Below are 22579 nucleotides of genomic sequence, written 5' to 3'. Positions count from 1 at the left end.
TGCAGCGTTAGCAGTAGCCAAGTAGCAGTATCATATGCGGAGCGGGGAATGCGCCAGGAGGGAAGACCAGGTCCCAGTCATGGTTCCATAACTTACTCATCATAACACAAAACATTTATGCAAAGAGTTCCGCTTCTCAGTTTCCTCAGGTATAAAACAGAGCTCCGGTCACATGCCTTGTCCACCTCACAGGGTGGGTGTGATAACTGAATGAAAACGTCTTTAATATCATACGTACAAGCTACTTTCCAAAAACATATGGCATTTTATTTCACTTTTCTGAAAGATGAAAATTTAGCATTCCCTCAGTAATTATACATGATTGCTAATATTTTAAAACCAAAACCCTTAAACATGACTGTTGTTGGACTAAGTAACAGGTTAAAAAGGTCAGAGGGTGGCAGTACTTTAAAATCCACAAGTGCTTTTTCTGGTTCAAAGTGATGACTCAATTCTGAGTGCTTTTAGAATTGCTGACAACTGGCAACATTATGAACAGATTTTGCAAAGACCAAAGTATCTAACTTTAAAAAATGCATCTCAAATACACACACACACACAAATTAGCAACTTGACTCAATGCAAACTTCCAAGAAAACCAAGAGCTGACAAAGGTAGATTTGAAGGATATGTCGTCTCAGCTGGTACCGGTACAAATGGATTTGTTTTAAGGAAGAGGGAAAGTTCTCTCAGGCTCCTGTTCCTGGAATTTAATTCTCTACAGAGAGCCCCAGAGGATGCAAGCAACACCCCCAAAGCTGAGTGGAGAAAATGAATGAAACTTCCTAGTCATGAATTAGAAGAGGTTTAAAATAAGAAGCAAAGGAAGATTGTTAGCATTTCTTTATACCTTCCACGTATTAGGCCCTGTGGTAAGTATTATCCCCACTGTCCTGAGGAGGCAACCGGGGTGAAAAGGCGATTGAATAACTTACCCACAGCCTCGCAGCTCAGACACAAACTCTACTTGGTCAAGTCTGCACCCTCTCTATTACATCCCTGTACCAAATGTTCTGGGTATCAGTAACATTTTTTCCAGTTCTATAACAAAGTATGCCCCCAAGGTTTCATAAAGGACATCAGGGTGAACAAAATGTAGCTCAAGGCTGAAATGCCTCTATTTATTTTCCCAATTTTAATAAAAATATGAGGAAGCAGAGAAAAACAGTACCCTGGCCTGGAGGCTTCTACAAGTAGAAAATATTTTTCACCTGATTATATACCTATAAAGTTATAAACTTTAAATAGTCAGTGTAACAAGATATAACCAACATTTTCTAACACAGTAGTCACATCTTCAATATAAAATCACTTAAAGTGTTTCATAAAAAGAGAAACGCAGGATTTTTCCTATCTCCATTCCCTTTTCACTGACTAGACCCACTCTTCTCATACTGCAGTCAAAATGAATTAGTGAGTCCTTCTGCATAGCTGTCATATTTAGTATCTCTGTAAAGTAACATCAGAACATTAAGCATTAAAAAATTAAATAGCTGAGAGTATTAAATTCAATAAGCTGCAATTCTAGTGAGTGATCAAAAAGTTCCACAGAAATGCAAAACTACTTTGCAACAAATCTTATTAAATGTATAAGAGAAACAATCCCAGACTGAAAATTCATCTAAATCCCTCTTCAAAATGTAAATACGTATTTCCCCAGACAAGAAACAGTCCAAGTCTCTATTCATGAGAAACTGTCAACTTGGGGCTGTCTGCCCAAATGGAGAATGGAATAAAAAGGATCACAGGAGGCATTAACTCTGCGCAAGTATTTGCACATGGGTGTGCCAGATGTTCTGAGAACAGCACCTCATAATAAGACAGAATTATAACTCCAAAGGCACAGAAGCCACACACCGTCCGCTCTGTTTTACCCATCAACCCTGAATATTCATTGGAAGGACTGATGCTGAAGCTCCAATACTTTGGTCGCCTGATGCGAAGAGCCTACTCATTCGAAAAGACCCTGATGCTGGGAAAGATTGAAGGTGAAAGGAGAAGGGAGCAGGAGAAGATGAGATGGTCAGATAGCAGCACTGACTCAATGGACATGAATCTGAGCAAACTCCAGGAGATAGTGGAGGACAGGGGATACAGGATAGGGGAGGGGACCTGGCGTGCTGCAGTCTATGGGGCTGCGAAGAGTCACAGACATAGTGACTGAATAACAACAACCTAACGGTACAGTCTTCCAGACGGACACAAAGCCACAGGTTGAGCTGGGCTGAGTGTATCACAGTGAATGGAGGGCACGGAGCGCCAGGAGAAGACAAGGAGGAAAGTCAGGAAAAGCAGTGAGGAAATTAATATCTTGGGCTTAAAAGATCCTCTAGTAGCTATGACTAACTGAAGAAAGAATTTCAAACTCTCATGCCATCAGAGTTCAGAGCTCTGGATGATTTACTCCAGGCTACATCTAATACAGATAACTATTAAAAATACAATTTTACCCAGCATCATAAAGTTTAGCCCCTATCCTCAAGAAGCTCATAAGATGTAATAAAAAGATACAGGAAAAGGTCACTAAAAAGATTATCCAGAGGAAGTGAGTGAAATCACAGACTCTAGTGCTAAGCATCTTTTGGTAAGAAGGAAACGAATAAGAGTGAGTAAGGATCAGGAGTCGTTAGGTAACCAAAAATGTCAAAGAAGCTTTATGTCTACCAAAATTTGGTCAAGGTAGTAAGCAGAGTTTCCGAGACCCGAGAGAACACATCTGGGAACCTGAACACTTACCAACATTTCCAAAACAGCCCTTTTCACAATGGTGGAAGCTTTCTTGAACTGACTCCTATGAGAACTGCAGCCAGTTTTGTTTTTTCCATATCTACCCTGTACAATATTTGGCCCATAGAAAGTTTTCAGAAGATGGTTTGAGGCAGAAGAAAATCAAACTTAAGATTCCAAAGGTAAGGATTGTTACTCATGTCTTTTTCCCACCACTTAACATCGACATATAATCCTAAGTATACACCATGTACAGATGGCCTGATTCTATATAGGGTCTAACTAGAGGATCCAATAAAACAGGTGCATTTTTTCTCAGTAAACAGAAAAATGTACCCTTGGTGACCCATTTCTCCCATGTTTTGAACCTTATTATTTATTGGGGGTTGTGCTGGGTCTCTGCTGCGGGGCTTCTGACTGTGGTGACTCCTCTTGTTGCGGAGCTGTCTCTAGAGCTTGGGCTCAGTAGTTGTGGTACTCGGGCTCAGTTGCTCCACAGCACGTGGCATCCTCCTGGACCAGGGATTGAACCTGTGTCTCCTGCACTGGCAGGTGGATTTCCATCCACTATACCACCAGGGAAGTCCCTCTCTCATTTTTTTTTTTGTTTGTTTGTTTAATTTTAACCATGCCTAGCCCCATGTGGGATCTCAGTTCTCTAACAAGGGATCAAACTCTCAACCCCGGATTGGGAGTTCTGAGTCCTAAACTGCCAGGGAAGTCCCTCTCCCATCTTTCTTGATTTCTTACCACCAAGGAAGATGTCTGAAGTTCTCATCTGAATTATGGACAATTTAGTTAGGTTAGGAGAAATGTACAAATGTGGTTCAAATCAATAGTCTACCTAGGAATGAAATGACTACAGTGTAGCAGTTTACTGTACAAGAAAAAAACAGACATTTTATAGCACAAGGAGATTTAACTGGTAGTTATTCTGGTAAATAACTCAATCAACTTGACAGAGGTTGGGAAAGGGAGGGTAAGTCCACGTGTGAATGGTGCCTCTTAGACTGCCTGTATCTGTATCGGCTTCTATTTTTGTTCCATGAAGCTAGCCAAGGGAACTATGTTTTTAAAAGATGCAGTTTCAACTTGATATCATTAACTGTTGCCAACTATCAAGAAAATCTATGAGATAAACATAAAAGAGAATTTCTCATTTGTCACTGAACAATAAGAAACACATCATATGACCTGCTTATCAGAAATAAGATGAAGAAATATTGGTTTTTCCTTCAGAATTGTGATGTATGTAAATAATGTCTGAGTTAAATATTAGCAAGTCGCCAGTGCAGAAAAAGCATGGAAGACAAGCTAACAACCAACAGCCAACCATGAACATTGCCATAAACATAAGTTAAGCTACAGATTAATTTACACAAGAATATATATTTTTTCACCTCTCCTTCCTCTTTTGATAAATGACTCTCTCCTAGAGGGGTTCCTTTCTCAATGCCAAATGAGGACACAAAATGCCCCAAAATATGTTGATTCATTGAAGAAGATTCGGGTAATTATGAATGATTGGCCCTCAAACTCAACACTCATGTTTTCTTGGCATTTATTTTAAATATAAGTTGACGAGGCACAATTTAAAAGACTAATAAGGTAATTTAATGGCTTTAAAAAGCCTCTCCCTGGGACTTGCCCTGGTACTCTGGGGGTTAGGAGTCTGCTTGTCAGTGCAGGGGACACAGGTTCGATCGCTGGCCCGGGAGGATTCCCCATGCCCCAGAGCAGCTGAGCCCTCGCGCCGCAGCTACTAAAGCCTGTACGCCTGGCGCCTGTACTCTGCAGCTAGTGAAACTGCCGGCTCACCGCAACAAAGGCCCATGCAGCCAAGAATAAATAATAGTTAAAACCACAAAATGGGACTCCTTCACTTAGGACTGCCCCTTTCCCTGCTCTTTTGTTCCCAGTCCTGTCTCTTCCTTGTACTGTGTCCATACAGTGCGGGGGGCAGGGTGGGGGGGGCGCGGAGGGTGGGTGCTGCCCAGGCCTGCCCTTCTACTCAGCAGTTTACTGAAGCACAAAACCTGTACAGTTTCAGACGACATGACACCAACTGGAAGCGCTAGGTCGGCTGAAAAGTTCACTCAGGTTTTTCTGTAAGGTAGTACGGAAAAAGCCCAAGCGAACATTTTGGCCGACCCAATAATTTTTCACAACCGTTTGCCCTTTCCTGCTTGAGAAACTCAGGACTCACTTTTCATCTTCCTTCACTGCTCACAAAGAATCGAATCAATCCTGAAGACGTCAACGTCTCCTTAAAAGAAACTTTAACTGCCTTTAAAACTACCTGTACATAGTTTAATAACTTCAAAGTGAAATAAACTTTTTTTAGGTTAGACTAAAGGTAGGATGTGTGATTTTTCTTTTACTCATGTAAGTAATATGTACACAAGAACATTTATTAATTTAGATCTGGGCCTATTGGCTATCTTTAAGTAAATACACTTTTGCTTCTCTTCGATGTGGGGCTTAAACTGAAGGCTAAGGAAAACCTACTAGTTTTAATGAACAAAGTTACTTCGGAATCAAAGATTTATATGCAAATAAGTACTTCTACAACACTTGAATGCTATTTACTTAAGCAAAATAGCACTAGGTTTAACCTTGTTTACACTGTAAGGTTGGGGAGCAAACCCTTTTTTTCCCCCCTTGATTATATAAAAGTTAGGCATCAGGACAGTCACAAGTTGCAAATTACTTACGGTATACAAAAATGAAGCTTCATTGTACATAGTCAAGAGTAGCCCCCAAATCTGTCATCCCCAAAATGGAAAAGTCTTTTTCATCTTGAGCCAAATGAACAAGAAAAAGTCATGCATTAAGATCATGAATAACTACCCACATAAAAGAGTAGTAACTGCTGATTTCAAAGAATATTGAAGTCATTTTGAAAAGAAACTACCATGAGGGCAATCTTTCATAAAACTGCTTAGAAATAAATTTTTAGACGTTGCCAGTCAAACTGAGTTCCTGGTTATACTGGATATCCAACTTGGTAAGCCAACTCTGGAGAAGCCCAATCAAAGCAGGCTTTTCTGAACCACATTTCAGGTTGGCTAATGTCGCACCAAACCGTGCAATCCTTCTCTTCCTGCAAGGCAAGATCACTCATCCTTGGTCCCTCTTTATCTCCTGTGGAGGCCGCAAGCCACTGCTGCCCAAGTACCTGCCAGCTAAAGGGCAGTGGTCGCTTCCTTCCAGACTCACGTACCTCTAAGTCTGGGCCCATTTCCAAGTGCCTCCAAACACACACACCGCATACCAATCTCACCCTCACACGCATATATGGCCCTATGGTTTATTGTTAGGCTGGAAAAGATGGGAACTGAAAGGCAGAAACTCAGGCTTTTATGGACAGCAGTCTGAGTGAGGTCTTTTAACACCCTCAGGGTATATTACAGCTTCTATAGTAGGGAAAGATAACTCAAGTTTCAGAAATCAGAAGGGTTTTTTTCTCCCCATCTTCAAATAAATAGTTTAATCTATGAGTGGTGTTAAAAAATTAACTTGGAAAAATTTTTCAAATTACATATACATCTTATCAGACATCAAGAAATGACTCAAATCAATAACTTGGTATGAAAAAACAAAATGGATATGAAAAGAATTCTGGCAAAATACTACTGCTAAGGTGATGGCACCCCACTCCAGTACTCTTGCCTGGAAAATCCCATGGACGGAGGAGCCTGGTGGGCTGCAGTCCATGGGGTCGCTGAGTCAGACACGACTGAGTGACTTCACTTTCACTTTTCACTTTCATGCACTGGAGAAGGAAATGGCAACCCACTCCAGTGTTCTTGCCTGGAGAATCCCAGGGATGGCGGAGCCTGGTGGGCTGCCGTCTATGGGGTCGCACAGAGTCAGACACGACTGAAGCAACTTAGCAGTAGCAGCATCAATGGATCACTGAAGATAAATGGTTGTGACCCTAGTTTACATAATCATAGAACAGATCTGAAAGGCTCATTCCCTGCAATTGAAAACTTTCCTCTCTGATTTCAAAGGATGCTGTTCTGAATGTTACTTGCCATGCACAACTCTCCCTCATCAACAGTCCACTCTGTTCTGCAACAGTCTCTACTCCAAGACATGGAGATTCCAATACATTTGAAAATTCTGGAGGATTCTCTTAAGAGTCACCTCGTACCAGTGTCATAAGATACGTCATGCTTAGCCTATGATTCAGAGCGTTAAACGTTTCTGCTTTTGAGTAAGTCAACTGGTTTGCCTATATTAAAGGACAGAAAGAACTATAAGTCAGAACCACTATACATGTGTGCTGTTTGTCTTTATAAGACAAAGACAAAATAGAGGGAGAGATAGCTGCACTACCAAAGGCAAAAGTTTACTACCAGTCTATAAAAGGCTCTTATGAATTCATAGAAAAATACTAATATCTCCAGGAGAAAAATTTGGCACTACATTCAATTAAAAGGGAATAAAAATGGAAAACAACTAGATTTTTTTTATATTCAACATCATTTGGAATCAAAGAAATGAAATTTAAATACTGAGACAGCACCGTTCACCTATAAGACTGGCAAGAATTATTTTTCCTTTGCAGGATAAGTTTCCACATTAACAAGAATACAGTAACACAGATACTCTCATAGAGAGGGAACTGGTGGGAACAAACTTTGGTAAAACTTTTTTTTTTGGGGGAAGCAATGACCACTCTGTATGGATACATCTTTGGGCCATCAACTGTCTTCCAGAGGACTCTATTCTAAGGAAACACAGGAGATACATACAAAAGTTTTACAAAAGTTATTTGTTGCACCAGGCTTCCCAGGTGGCACAGTGGTAAAGAATCTGCCTGCCAGTGCAGGAGATCCATCCCTGAGTCAGAAAGATCCCCTGGAGGAGGAAACAGCAATCCACTCCAGTATTCTTCTTGCCTGGAAAATTCCATGGGCAGAGGAAACTGGCTGGCTGTCCATGGGGTGGCAAAGAGTCTGACTGAGTGACTGAGCATACATGCATTTGTTGCATCAGTATATATTTAATAATAGTAACTGGAAATAAATGAAAAGTTCAACTATAAGGTATTGGTTACATAAATTGTTACAATGTAATATTATGTAGCCAGTAATAATATATAGAACTGTAATGACATGGAAATCTTGTCACATGTTAAGCAGAGAAAAAAATCATGCAAAAGTTATTAACTACAGTTACACAGTTTTGTATAAACTATAAAACTGTAATAAATCTGTTACATGTTAACAAGTATAAAGAAAATACTGTAATTATCTTTGGATGCTGGAATTATTTAATCCTTACCCTTTTTCTGAATCTACCATTTTTTTACTGCAAGCAGGCATTACTTGGAAATCATAGCAAACCAGGCCAACAGAACAGGGCTATTAAGTGACATACTTTTTAAATGTTCAAGGCTAATAACTGCAGCTTCACTTCCAAGAAATACTGAAAGAACTCCAGCACTGTATAATCCTCTGAATTATTGATACATAATTAAAAGATGCAGCTCTTCTACAGCATTATTTGTCCATATAATGCTAATCTTAAAAATAGGTAGAAAAGTTGGTGTATGTTAAATATTATAAAACAAAATTCCATTCATAAGTATTTTTGAGTACATCTATTTAATCATTTCTTTGCATAACTTATGGAATACTGTACTTGAGGGAAAAAAATAAAACATTTTATACATTGCAAAGCACTGTTCAAACAGGGCATCATTGTATCAATTTAAATTGCCTATCATTTCCTGCCCTAATTATCCCTGAAGAAGTTTGTCTACAGAATAGCAATTTCAACTATGTAATTCCTTTCAGGGTTAACCACACACTCTTATCTGGGCGTATCTACACTCTTTAAGAAGGTCAAAGGTTCCCAGGAAGGAGAGACCCATTTTTTAAAAATTCTCCTGCCTCTTAGAGTCCCCTCCCATCTTCCCTCCAGGCCTAACAGGGACACGCTCACCCTTCAGCCCAAGGGCTCGAGGTTTAAAGTGACAATAATTGAATTCCTATCACCTGGCTAAACACAAATGCTTTCATCTCCCCTGTTTTGCCTAAGACTTGATTCAAACAAACGGAAAAAAAAAGACACCAGATTTCCTAGTACCCTGAGTCCTCAAAACAAATAGTAGTTAATAGAACGTGTGAAACTTTATGCAGGCTTAGTGAAGAATTAATCTCTTCATTCCTACTCAAAAATAAATGAATCCAAGCCAAAAATCAATAAATAATATAAAAGAGCAAGTCTGAAAAAGAAGAGGGAAAAGGTTTCTTGAAGGTAGGTAAACACCTAAGTCCACCAATTACTCGAGTTAATCAGGTGACCTTAGTAGAGAGTTGGATTTTTCTAAATAGCTAGGGAAGCACATGCGAACCTCAAGAAGTAATCAGACCCAGGCGAAGGGCCTTGAGAACTGCCGCAACCCCAAGAATGTCCTATTTCCAGCCCGGATCGACCAAGCTGAGAATGGGCCCCAGCGAACCGCCCAGCGGGACGGCTGAGACCGGCGGCCCAGTAGGGTCAAGTGTCCGGTGGGCGGCTTCCGGCGGAGGACTTGTCAGTCTGCGAAACTGACTCCCCTGGGAGCTCCCTCGGTCACTTTCAAGGTGACAGCTAGGAGATCCGCATCCGTCCCTCCCTCGGTGCCGCGCTGCCCCCACATGAGACCAGCCGTCCGCAGCCTCCGCAGCTCTCCCCCAACTCCTGCACCCGAGGTCCCAGGACGCCCCCCACCGCCCGGCCCAGATCCCCTCCGCGCCCCCGCGCATCGGCACCAACTCCGCACTCACCCGCAGCGCCGCCGAGCCGACCCCGCGCTGCGCAGCCCCGACGCCGAGCCCGGGCGCCCCTCGGACCCCCGGCAGAGGCGCGCCAGGCCCACCCGCGAGGCCCGCGTGCACTCAGGGCCGGGCGTGCACCTGGGCACCGCGGGGCTCGTCCTCCACCCCTGCCCCCGGCCGCACGCCGGCCGCCGCTGCAGCTGCCAGGCGGGAACCCCGAGTCCGGGGCGCCCCCAGCCTCCGCGCCTCCTCCCGGGCCGCCGGGGGTGGAGCCAGGGCGGGGAGTTGGGAAAACTTGTAAATAGGCGAGCGCGGCCGCCTGTGCCCCCTCGCCCGCCCGCCGCTCCCTGCCGGCGGCCCCAGCCTGCGCCTCGCTGCAGGAGACAAAGGCCGGGCGGCCGCCGAGGGGGCTGCGCCCCCCACCTCCCCAAGAAACCTGAAAGACGCGCGAGGCCAAACCTCAAGACGCCGGCCCCGCAGGCTCCAGGCGCTCGGCTCCGCGGACGGGCTGGCTTCCGGCTCTCGCTCCCGGGCTGCGTACCCACCCACCCCGCGCCCGCGGCGCCCGCTCCGGCCGAGATGCACCTGTTGCCACGTGCGGCGCGAGACCCGCGGCTGCTGCCCGCGCGCCTGGCGGAACCGCGGGTCCGGGACCACAGCGGCCCACGGCGGGCGACCCGAGCTCGGCCGGGCCCCCAAACCTGGCCGGCTGCCGAGCGGATCTACCTCCAACTCCCCTCCTGTCACCTGAGTTTTCCGTGCGAGCTCGCGGGCTTCCCGCTAGCCCTGGGGCAGGGCCGCGGGGGCGGGACGGGCTGCGGGTGGGAGAGGCAAGCGGGCAGAATTGTCTGAGCGGAGGTGGGCGAGCAACCAGCAGTGATTTTGTCTTCAGAGTGTCCCGACTCCAGATCGGTATTACCTTTGTGCTTCTAAGCGGTTAACTAGCTAACACCTAGTACAGGTTAAACCCAGAAGAGTTCCTAAAGACCCGCGGGGGGGCGGGGGTGGGAGAAGACGAGGCCCAACCCACTTTTCTCAAAACACGAATTAAGTCCCTTTTACTAAACTGAACAAACGTCATCCATAGCTATTAGACCCGTAAAATATTTTCCTTATCGGCCTATTTTAAATACAAAGCTTTTCCAAAGAGGCTAGTCCACCTACGAGAGATGTATTAATTACGTTATTGAATTATTAAATGTCAGACAACTTGACTTCAAATTTCTTTGAAATGTTAAATTACCTGGTTTGGATTTCCCAAAAACTTTTCAAGAGAAGTGACTTTTTTGTTTGGGGTTTTTTTTTTTTTTTTTTTCTTGAAAATTAAGCTGATAATACTGTAATTGACAAAGTTTTCTACACTGTTAATATCAGATCAACTAATAGATATATTGCCATTTACTGTTGTACTTTTCACTGTACAGTATTCCATTAGTTCTTCAACAACATCAAGTAATAAATAGGTCAGATTATTACCTCCATTTTTCAAGTGAGGAAATGGAAGCTCAGAAAGGTCAAGCGATTTGCTCAAGGTCGCACAGCTAGTGAGGGAGGGGCTAGCACAAACTAAGCTGACCTAACTCCTAATCTTTTTATTCCATTACCTGGAGGACAGTTCTTTGAGATTATTTTTAGAGATACAGCATCAAACACCATTGAATAGTTCTTCCTTATGCAAAAGCACCAGAAAACAACACAAATTAAAACAAAGCACTAACATTTGTTTCTGCAGGTCATGAGGCAAATATGCTAATTAGCAACATGCCTCCTGCCTAAGCAGACTACTCCTAGTGTTAAACATATTATTTAATCTTTATAACCCTCATGTGACCCAGATGACTTGGTCCAACCTCCTACAGTTCTATTGTGTGGCTTAGTTATATCTATAAATATAGAACCTGTTTTACTTCATTTTTCTGCGGTATAAATTGAAGGAAAAAAACAAAACAAAAACTCCTAAGTATTTAGAAGCAACTTTTATGGCCACTGAGGAATCTGAAACTTAGCTTCTAATTGCATTCACATAAAAACAGAAGTTACCTTCTAGGGACATCATCTGGGTCTCTGTCAAGGCAAACATGCTTCAGATGGGGCCCACTGCCTTTTCTTTCCTTCTTGGTTCTGGGCATGTTGCCAAGGTCTTGATCTCTGAACTCTAATATAGACTCCAGGAACAATACAAAGGGTGATAATACCCCATGACTTTGTGATCCTTTGTCCTAAAAAAAGATTAGCATTTTTTTTTCCTCATTAGAAAGATGCAAATTAAAACTGCACTGAGAAATTACTTTTCACTTATCAGATTGACATTGACAAAGATTAGAAAGTTTGATAACCTCTGTGTGTTGGCAGAAGTGTGGAGAAACACAGTCGAAGTGCAGATTATGAATGTAAATTAGAGTGCTCTCCATTAAGGGCCATTCACAATACCTAACAAAATTATAAAGGCACATAATCTTTGAGCCTATAAGTCTACTTGTAAGAATTCGTCTTACAACACATGTGAGAAATGGCAGGTGTATATGCTGCTAAGTCACTTCAGTCATGTCCAACTCTGTGAGACCCTGACAGCAGCCCATCAGGCTCCCCTGTCCCTGGGTTCTCCAGGCAAGAACTCTGGAGTGGGTTGCCATTTCCTTCTCCAATGCATGAAAGTGCAAAGTGAAAGTGAAGTCGCTCAGTCGTGTCCAACTCTTATCGACCGCATGGACTGCAGCCTACCAGGCTCCTCCGTCCATGGGATTTTCCAGGCAAGAGTACTGGAGTGGGGTGCCATTGCCTTCTCCGGCAGGTGTATATAAGCTTGTCCATTTCAGCATTTTTTATAACAAAAGATTTTTTAAGTACATTCATTAATAAAAGACTGGTAAATTACTGATACAGCCATAAAATGACATCTGCGGGCTTCCCTAGTGTTTCAGATGGTAAAAAGAATCTGCCTGCAATGCGAGAGACCCAAGTTTGATCCCTGGGTTGGGAAGATCCCCTGGAGAAAGAAATGGCAACCCACTCCAGTATTCTTGCCTGGAGAATTTCATGGACAGAGGAGCTTGGTGGTCTACAGTCCATGGGATAGCAAACAGTCGGATACAACCGAGTGGCTAACACACTATGAAAGCTTAAAAAAAAAAAAAAAGAATAAGAGAGCTCTTTAAATTTCTGTGAAATGATCTCTAAGATCCATTATGTGCACAAATTTTAAAATGCAAAATGATTATGTAATAATGTATTTTCTATTAAAAAGGGGAAACTGTATACCATTGTTTGTTTGTAGAAGCATAATGTCTCTGAAAAGATATACCAGAAACTGGTAAAATTGATTGCTTTTTGGGAAGGGAGCTGGGTGTCTGGAGGGCAGGATTTGGAGAAAATTTGAAGATAAACTGCACTAGATATAATTTTGTACTTTTTGAATCTTGAATGATGTAAATAATAGTACCCGTTTCAAAACTTAAAATTTTTCACCACTTGAAGTTTGCCATCAGGAATGACTCAGATTCCCTCCTTACTAATTTAACTTACAAATAAATAAATGATCAAATTTCTCATGCATTAATGGGGCAACAGCAAAATTCTCTATAGATGCTTTCAAACTATTTATTCTCTAGTTTATCTAAAGATGAAGGCTTTGAAGTGAAAGTGAAGTCGTTCAGTCGTGTCCGACTCTTTGCGACCCCATGGACTGTAGCCTACCAGGCTCCACTGTCCATGGGATTTTCCAGGCAATAGTACTGGAGTGGATTGCCATTTCCTTCTCCAGGGGATCTTCCCGACCCAGCGATCAAACCCGGGTCTCCCGTTGTAGACAGATGCTTTACCATCTGAGCCACCAGGGAAGTCTAAAGATGAAGGCTTTAGTACATACAATTCTAACATGCTGTGATTATGGTGAAGATGATGAGCTAGCAAATTCCTCAGAATTTTATTAACAGTGACATCTCCCTGGGGCAGAGCTTCCAGCTAATTTTCCCAAAGTCACATTCAATCAGAAATGAAAGAAGGAGCTCAGGCTAGTTCCCAAGAGGGATACTCTAGTACCATTGGTTTGAGTGCAGAGGAAGTAATTCTGTGGGAATTCCATGGAGTCATTTATTTTACTCTCAAGTTTGATATCTTTTTGTTTTTTAATTTGGAAAAGATCCTGATGCTGGGAAAGATTGAAAGGAGAAGGGAGTGGCAGAGGAAGAGATGGTTAGATAGCATTATCGTTCAGTGGACATGAATTTGAGCAAACTCCGGAAGACCGTGGACAGAGGAGCCTAGTGTGCTAAACAGTCCATAGGGTTGCAAACAGTCAGACACTACTAGTGACTGAACGTATACCATCACTTTGGAGGAGGAAATGGGAACCTATTTCAGTATTCTTGCCTGGAGAATTCCATGGACAAAGAAGCCTGGTGGGCTATAGTACATGGGGTCGCAAAGAGTCGGATATGGCTGAGCAACTAATACACACACTATACTATCACTTCATTGAACAAGGGATCTGAGCAACTCACAAAGACAGGCACAGTAAAATTTTAAAATAAATATTTACAAATATAAAATAGAATCCAAGGAAAAGCAAACATCTGAGAGTAAACATATCCCTGAGTAACAAATTAAGCCAGTGAGCTTCTTGGTAGCCAAGTGCCCCAACCAGTTACATAACAGCCATTCTTCCAAAGGGGCTGATAGTTCCTCAGTGGAAGCACTGAATTTCCTAGCACTGAATTCAAATAAAAAAATGTTTTCACTCACATTTCCAGTCAAGACTACTGAATGGAAAACAATAATATATTGTTGATAATGCTGTAAGAACCTTTTATGTATGTGGTTATTTTTGTAGTCATTTTGAACAAAACTCAAAGTATTCTAATGAAACTCAACAAAGGTATTCACCCAATCAGGTACCAGGTCAGCGTCAATCAAACCTTGTAACAACCTAGTGTGAACAAGGATTGACCGGAAACAGATATGACTGGACTGCAGTTCCTTACTATAGTCTTCAGAAAATCAAACATACTCACAGTCAGATTTTTAATGTCTCCACACATCCCTCACCTTAGAGATAGATGTTTCTTTATACAACATTCCAGAAATTTTCTAGTCGGCCAGTCATCTGATAATTATTAGAAGTGAACTCAGTTGCTTTAGTCATGTCTGACCCTATGGACTGTAGCCTGCCAGGCTCCTCTGTCCCTGGAATTCTCCAGGCAAGAATACTGGAGTAGGTTGCCATTTCCTTCTCCAGGGGATCTTCCTGACCCAAGGATTGAACCTGCATCTCTTGAGTCTCCTACATTGCAGGTGGATTCTTTACCACTAGTTCCACCTGGGGAGCCCTTAGATGTGATAGAGACCCGGAATGCTAGAATTCTGTAATGCTGTAGATGACTTTTTTCCTATTTTTGTTAATAGAAAGATGTACATTACAAATTGCCATGTGACTTTTGTGACTTGTATCCCAAGATCATGAGACATGCAAAGTCAAATGTGCATACTGACCAACGGTAGCAATGACTGCAGAGCAAGAAAACATCATCACAGCAGTGAATGGTCTTGATTTATTTACAAATAATTCTTAGGTTCCTAATTATCCATTCTTTTCAGTGGGTTTGGAGACTCAAGTGGACTCCTCTCTCTGTGTTCCAAAAGGGTGAGATCAGATTAGGGATGTTCTAGTGTAGAAGTCTGCAGATTAATAAGTAAAGTATCTCAAGAAAGAAAAGAGTTTCTTGTGAGTTCACAGCCGTAGCAGTTATAAGGAAATATAGCTTTCTCTTATCAAAATGACTTGAGAACATCTAAGAAACTTCTCCATCCTCTAATAAAATGGAAGGCATCTTCAACAGTCCTTTTATTCCATTTATAGACTCGGTAGAAGGAATCATTCTTATAGCATGATGCCAAAATTATTTTAGCTCATGCACAAACAAGTTGTTCTGTAATTGTGCTTTTGACCACTTCATATTAGGAAAAAATTTAAAAATATATAGCACTACCACTTTGTTATGAAACCACTTTGAAAATGTTTACTTGGACTCTTTTAAATGTCATGACTAAAGAAACTACTGTTGTGTGTAATCCACTCTTGACAGTGAATCATAACTGTGTCACACTTGGACTTGGTTAGCCTTTGCTCTGATCTGACAGTCTTTCCTTAAAAAGTGGATGTCTTTTCAATTGCAAACTATTTATTGCTTCCTGAAAAATATAATAACAAGTTTGTGACTCTGAAATCCCATATCTTTGAGACTATCATAGTCTTGATTTAGACTTTTTGAATATGCTTTCAATTTATACCTCTGGCCTTATGCTCCTGGCCAAATGCAAGGGCTGGGAGATGCCTTCCAACTAGTCTCCATTTCCCTCAGGCCTTGATAATTGATCAGTGATCTCCTAAAAAAGAGTGCAAACCGTGGAGTTCAGTGGGTTCAGTGTTGCTTCATGGTGACCTGTCCAGGCCTCATCTGATTGATTTTGGTTCAATACTGATGTGGAGAACCAACTCATTGGAAAAGATCCTGATGCTGGGAAAGATTGAAGGTGGGAGAAGAAGGGGATGACAGAGGATGAGATGGTTGGATGGCATCACCGACACGATGGACATGAGTAGGCTCCGGGAGATGGTGATGGACAGGGAGGCCTGACGTGCTGCAGTCCATGGGGTCGCAAAGAGCCAGACACAACTGAGCGACTGAACTGAACTGAACTTTTACAGCTTTTGGTCTGGGATCAGAGTTCCTGATCCATCCTTGACCTGGAGATCCTCCGGCCTTGCATAGGATATGCAGTCCAGCAGGCCTAGTGTTCTAAGTTCTAACAAATGTTTCAAAATATAATGATGTAGGAAGAGCCCTAGACTAAATCAATGACAGCAATTAGCTCTCATGCTCTTACATAAGCATTCCTCAAAATAGAACCGCTCTTCTAAACATAGACTGGCAATTCAGGATAGAGCCACTGGAAATGCTACCCTCATTATTCTCTTCATACAGTGGATAGGACCCGCACCAAGGGCCTAAACTGCACACTGCTCTGTGACAACACTGTCAGGTCAGCGTGCCTGGTTAGTGACCGGCAAGCAGGGCGATCTTAATTCTGGGTTTCTAGAACATTGAGAAGTCAGATTGATAATCCAGGAGAGCAGTTTAACACTACCAAAGATCTATCTGTTTTGGATAAGTCTACTTTTTATCTCTTTTTGAGTATCTACAAAATTATGGTTAGTTTTTCATAATTTACAACACAATTACCAATTACCATATACATACGTACATATGTGTATATGTACGTATGTATATATTTGTTATCTAATCCAGTAAAAAAAAATTATTGTCTGCAGATTTTAAATAGAATAAATCCACTACAACCAGCAAAAAAAAAAATACGACTGGGACTTCCCTGGTGATCCGGTGGTTCAGACTCTGCTTCCACTGCAGAGGACATGGGTTCAATCTGTGATTAGGGAACTAAGATCCCACATGCTGTGCAGCTTGACCAAACAAAGAACACAAGACCAAAAAAACCCCATAAAATATTATCACTCCAAAAACAAAACAAACAAAAAAAAACATTATCACTCCAAAATCAGGGACACAAATAAGACTTAGTTTTGATACCTATTAATAGATATGTTTTAATTGATTTGATCAGGTTTAGATCTTAGGGTCTTTTCTATAAAATTACTTTTTTAGATCTCATGGGGGCTTTGTGAGGACAAAGTATGTTTGGAATTACTGATATCACTCATTTCCCTTCCCATTGGTCTGTGAACTTGAGCTGAGGAAAGGCTTACCTTCCCCAACACCATCCCCTCCAGTCTACCGAGGCCTGCCACATTCCTCCTCACTTCGCCTTTCATTTCACACCTGAAATATTCAAGTGAGCAGACCAGTGATTTCCAAACCATTCCCCCATACACCCCATCTATAAAAAAATTAAGTGTGCATGCCAACATTTGTTTCTTTATACATTGTATATAGCATCAGAATACTGATATGTACACAATAAACTACACAGAAAAATAGAAATGGATCAGATTCAAAAATCGATAACTAGATTACAGTTCTCATATTTTCTTCCCACACCCCACCATATACCCTCTGGGGACAAGAAACAATCTCATTCCTCTTAAGAGCCTTTATTTATTTATTAAAAAATTTTTCATCATGCTGCACAGCTTGTGGGATCTGAGTTCCCCAACCAGGGATTGAACTTAGGCCCTTAGCAGTGAAAGGGCAGAGTCCTAACCACTTGACTGCCAGGGAATTCCCTAAAGCAGTCTTTAGTGTAGAAGACTTTTCCACTGGTGATAAGTTAAAAGGCAAAAAGTAAGTGCCACTTTCAGTGTAAATACCCAAAGTCACCTCTTTCAACAGTTCAGCATTCTAGGTAAACTCCAACAGGTTTCCATTAAAATGAACGTACCTGGATGCAACCCTTTAAATATTAATTTAACTTCTATCTATAAATTTAATTAATTTATCTTCTATCCAGAAAGACATGGGTGAATTTTTTAAACTTCTCCAATGTGTTTTATTCCAACACACACAAATCAATTCTGAGAACACTGACAGGTTGCCTTACAAATTTCACTCACTTCTTTGATAGCATCAGATCCCACAGGATAAGAGCTCAGTCTCACAAGACCTCTCCACTTCAGATGACGCACCCAAGTCCAGCTTGTTACGTGAGCTCCTGACCCTGAGTGTGTGTGCTCATGCTCAGTCAAGTCCCACTCTTTGCTGCCCTACGGACCAGGCTCCTCTGTCCACGGAATTTCCCAGGCAAGAATACTGGAGTGGGTTGCCATTTCCTCCTCCCTTCCAGACCCAGGGATCAAACCAGGTCTCCTTCATCTCCTACATCGGCAGGCAGATTCTTTACCAATGTGCCACTTGGGAAGTCGTGTTTCTGACCAACTGGCTATAAATTGGAGGTTCCCGTGACTCTCTTCTTGTGAAAGTGAAAGTTGCTCAATCGTGTCCGACTCTTTGCGACCCCATGGAGTATACAGTCCATGGAATTCTCCAGGCCAGAATACTGGAGTGGGTAGCCTTTCCCTTCTCCAGGGGATTTTTCCCAACCCAGGGATTGAACCCAGGTCTCCCACATTGCAGGTAGATTCTTTACCAGCTGAGCCACCAGGGAAGCCCTCTTCTTGGGTCTGATTAATTTGCTAGAGAGGTTCACAGAACTCAGAGAAACATTTATTTATATGTATCAGTTTATTACAAAGGACATTATTAAAAGGATAGACAGATGAAGAGGTATAAGGAGTGAGATGTAGAAGGTCCCAGAGCACCAGAGCTTCTGCCCCCGTGGAAGTGGGTGCACTGCCTTTCCAGTGCCTGGATGCATTCACCGACCTCAAAGCTCATCAAAGCTTATTCAAGAATTTTTATAGAGCTCAATCTGAAGCACCCTCGTACCACCCCTTTCCCCTTCCAGAGGTCGCTGAGCAGGGCTGAAAGTTCCAACCTTCTAAACAACAGGTCTTTCTCATGACCAATCCCATCCTGAGGCTGTATAGGAATCCCACCCTAAGTCAAGTGAAGTGTTCAGTTTTAGTTCAGTTCAGTCGCTCAGTTGTGTCCAACTCTTTGTGACCCCATGAATCGCAGTATGCCAGGCCTCCCTGTCCATCACCAACTCCCGGAGTTCACTCAGACTTGTGTCCATCGAGGCAGTGATGTGTTAGTCATGTTCAACTCTTTGTGATCCCATGGACTGTCCACCAGGTGCCTCTGTCCATGGAATTCCCCAGGCAAGAATACTGGAGTGGGTTGCCATTCCCTTTTCCAAGGGATCTTCCCAACCCAGGGATCAAACCCAGGTCTCCTGCATTGTAGGCAGATTCTTTATCATCTGAGACACCAGAGAAGCCCCAACTCAGGGAAGCAGAAACTTAAGTGTGCTCAAAAGCAGCTTCTTATGAATGAGGAAGTAAAGTGAGGTGTAATCGCTCAGTTGTATCCAACTCTTTGAGACCCCATGGATGGCAGCCTACCAGGCTCCTCCATCCATGGGATTTTCCCGGCAAGAGTGCTGGAGTGGGTTGCCATTTCCTTCTCCAGAGGATCTTCCCAACCCAGGTCTCCTGCATTGCAGACAGACGCTTTACCATCTGCGCCACCAGGGAAGCCACCACTGAGGAAAGATATACCTACTTTTGGAGAAATTCCAAGGGTTTTAGGATCTTTGTGCCTTTAACTGGGGCAAAGACCTAATCCATTTTTTGTTACACCACAGTCTAATTTTAAAACATAACAGACACAAAACTTCATGAAACAAATTAGTAACCTAATACATTTTATAAAATAAACATCCTTTAAAGCCACTGCTTCACTTAAGAAGTAGAAGGGGAGTAGGAACTGGATGAAGATGATCAAAAGTACAAACTCCGAGAGATAATGAGGGACAGGGAAGCTTGGCGTGCTGCAGTCCATGGAGTCTCAAAGAGTCAGACATGACTTAGCTACTGAACAACAACAAGTGCTATAATGGCCAACATGATAAATATAATTAACACTGCTTCATGTTATATATGAAAGGTAAATCCTGAGTTCTCATTACAAGGAAAAAATTTTTTTTTCTTTTGTATTTATGTGAGATGTTCACTAACTTATTGTGACAATCATTTCATGATGTGTGTAATACAGTGCTGTGATCCTCTGTTTTTATGGAGAGATTGGTGACCCTCCATCTTCCAGACACAGTGACTATCAGATGGAAAATTTTGGTCACCACAAAACCTGTTTGGTGGGCACTTCTTGACAGCACAGAGAATGAAATGTTCACACAGGTTGACCGAAGCCTTCTGTGGATGCTTAAAGAGATCCATAGAGAGAAAAAAAGAACACAGCAGAAGGCAACCAGCTTTTACTTGAAGTCGACTATGTGCTTGATATTTTGCTATCAGTTTCCATATCTGTTATTTCCATTTGCATTAATCTAATCAGCACCGCAATTTTCTGAAATAGAATTTAAGCCCAGGTCTGCATAAGCCCTATGTTCACTTCACTTGTAATTATGAGAAACTTAATCTCTCTGAAGGAATAGAAATTGATTAAAATGCGACAGAGTACAGATAGCTGCCTCAGCATTACAGAATCTTTGTGAGGTCCTTTTGTTTTAGTCAAACTTGGTTGGAATCTTAAAGTAAGGTTATGAATATCTTTTAAATGCAAAGGATGACATAGCTAAACTTAAAAAGCATAGGAAAATATCTTTCTAAGATGTAAAAGGAGTAGATTTAATAACAGAGATCCTCCTATCAAATCAGGCAATTCAGAAAATATAGAAACATTGGCACAACACTGTAAATCAACTATACTTCAACAAAAAAATGTAAAAAGAAAATATAGAAACATAGCCTTGAAAAGTTAAACAGCAGCACGCAGCTTGATAGAGAGCATAGATTCAAGAGTTTTGTGGTTAAAATCCTGTCATTAAAATTAATTATGATTATAAAAATAATAATAGCAAACCTTGATGTGTGCCATGCACTAGTATAAGCATTTTATATTTTACATGTGTTGTATAATTACCCATAACAACCCTATTAACTAGGTATTATTTTATCCATTTTATAAATTAAAAATTGAAACCCAGTCTGGCTAGAAATATTACCCAGTGTCACACAGCTGATAATTAACAGGACATAGGATGGAAACCCAGGTCAGTTTGACCTCCGAGCACCAAACTCTTCATAATTCTTCATTAGATTTACTGTTGCTTTCCAACAGCAGATGTATAGCTCAAAAATAATGCGTTACATTAAAACTAAAGGTAAGTTTTAAATGAAAAGAATCAGGAACAATTGTATAATCTGTTGTTAAGGACCTTTTAGTGAGAAACACGAGATTCAGGTCACACAGTAGTCAGTTTACTTACAGAAACATAATGAGGTAATTCTGTTACCACATCACTAAATATAAAGAGTGTAAACAAATTTACATTTGCATATTACCTGGTTGCATGCTGAAAATTTCAATGGAGTCAAATAAGAATTAGTTATTATAGACAACTAGAAAGCAGAATTCATCATATCAACAAATGCATTAAGTATCTGGAAATAAATGTAATTAAAATATGCTTTTTATGATTAAATCCTAAGGGGGGAAAAATAATGTAACCAAAGAATTGGGCATGTTTTTTCTGAGAAACCAAAGACCTTAATATTATTTTTATATTTAGATTTATTGCATTACAAGTAAAATTCCTATAAGAACTAATGAAAAATAAATGAACAACAACATCAAAACATTTTCATAGGTAATAAGGTAAGGGTAGATTCAGCCTAGCAGATTTGGAAAACTAAACTCACTGTGACAATGATGAAAATCATATGGTATTGAGTTATTGGAGTTTGAAATATGAGCCTGACCTATAATAGAGACAAAACAAATAAAGGGCAAAGGATAACCACTTAATTCATTGTCTTTCAAATAGTTAGCTAACGACTTGGAAAGAATCAACTTAGATAAACACAGGAGAACGAAACACTACAATAAATTCCAGCTGTATCAAAAAATAAAAGAATTTTTTAAAAACCAAAGAATACCTTATTTATCCCAGATGTGGAGAGAACATGTTCTTCTAATCCCTGGAGAAATGAAGGTTGTTATCAGGAATAAAATAGAGTAATTGAATATGCTTTTAACCCTGGTGGCTCAGAGGGTAAAATGTCTGCCTGCAATACGGGAGACCTGGGTTTGATTCCTGCGTCAGGTAGATCCCCTGGAGAAGGAAATGGCAACCCACTCCAGTACCCTTGCCTGTAAAATCCTATGGACGAAGCCTGGTAGGCTACAGTCCATGGGGTCGCAAAGAGTTGGACACGACTGAGTGACTTCACTTTCACTTTAAAACTTTTAATTTTCAAGCAACAAAATATAAAATTCAGTAATCTGATTATAGATTTCTCCCCCAAATATATGAGGAAATCAATGACTGTATAAGTCAATAACCACGACAAATTCATCACTTTCAAAGGGGGAAATGTTCCCAACAGTTTGATTTCAAACTTTCTTGTAGGTTGACTCTTCCCAGGTAAGCCTGACCTGTTAGACTTCTTTGTCACTGCTTGA

The 22579-nt window shown here is 41.4% G+C and overlaps 2 protein-coding genes across 3 annotated transcripts in view; one reads left to right on the top strand and one right to left on the bottom strand.

Annotated features, from left to right (window-relative positions):
• MTUS1 (microtubule associated scaffold protein 1) overlaps nucleotides 1-9528 on the bottom strand; it is a 184439-nt gene extending 174911 nt beyond the window's left edge. For both annotated transcript variants that reach the window (XM_040243143.1, XM_040243144.1), the window contains exon 1: nucleotides 9513-9528. The gene's annotated coding sequence lies outside the window, so the exon portion shown is untranslated. The remainder of the gene's footprint in view (nucleotides 1-9512) is intronic.
• LOC120865604 (basic proline-rich protein-like) lies at nucleotides 9384-10355 on the top strand. The gene has a single exon (XM_040242881.1). The coding sequence runs from the start codon at nucleotides 9384-9386 to the stop codon at nucleotides 10353-10355; it is 972 nt and encodes a 323-aa protein (XP_040098815.1).
• Nucleotides 10356-22579: the final 12224 nt, after the last annotated feature.

The sequence above is a fragment of the Oryx dammah genome, unplaced genomic scaffold, assembly GCF_014754425.2.
Source record: "Oryx dammah isolate SB20612 unplaced genomic scaffold, SCBI_Odam_1.1 HiC_scaffold_7, whole genome shotgun sequence".
In the NCBI taxonomy this organism is placed as follows: Eukaryota; Metazoa; Chordata; class Mammalia; order Artiodactyla; family Bovidae; genus Oryx; species Oryx dammah.
The sequence above is the reverse complement of the archived record's forward strand: the minus strand, read 5'-3'. Positions and strand labels throughout refer to the sequence as shown.

What these genes read in the sequence shown, in the direction of transcription:
- LOC120865604 (XM_040242881.1), top strand. Translation starts at nt 9,384, where the DNA reads ATGAGACCAGCCGTCCGCAGCCTCCGCAGCTCTCCCCCAACTCCTGCA.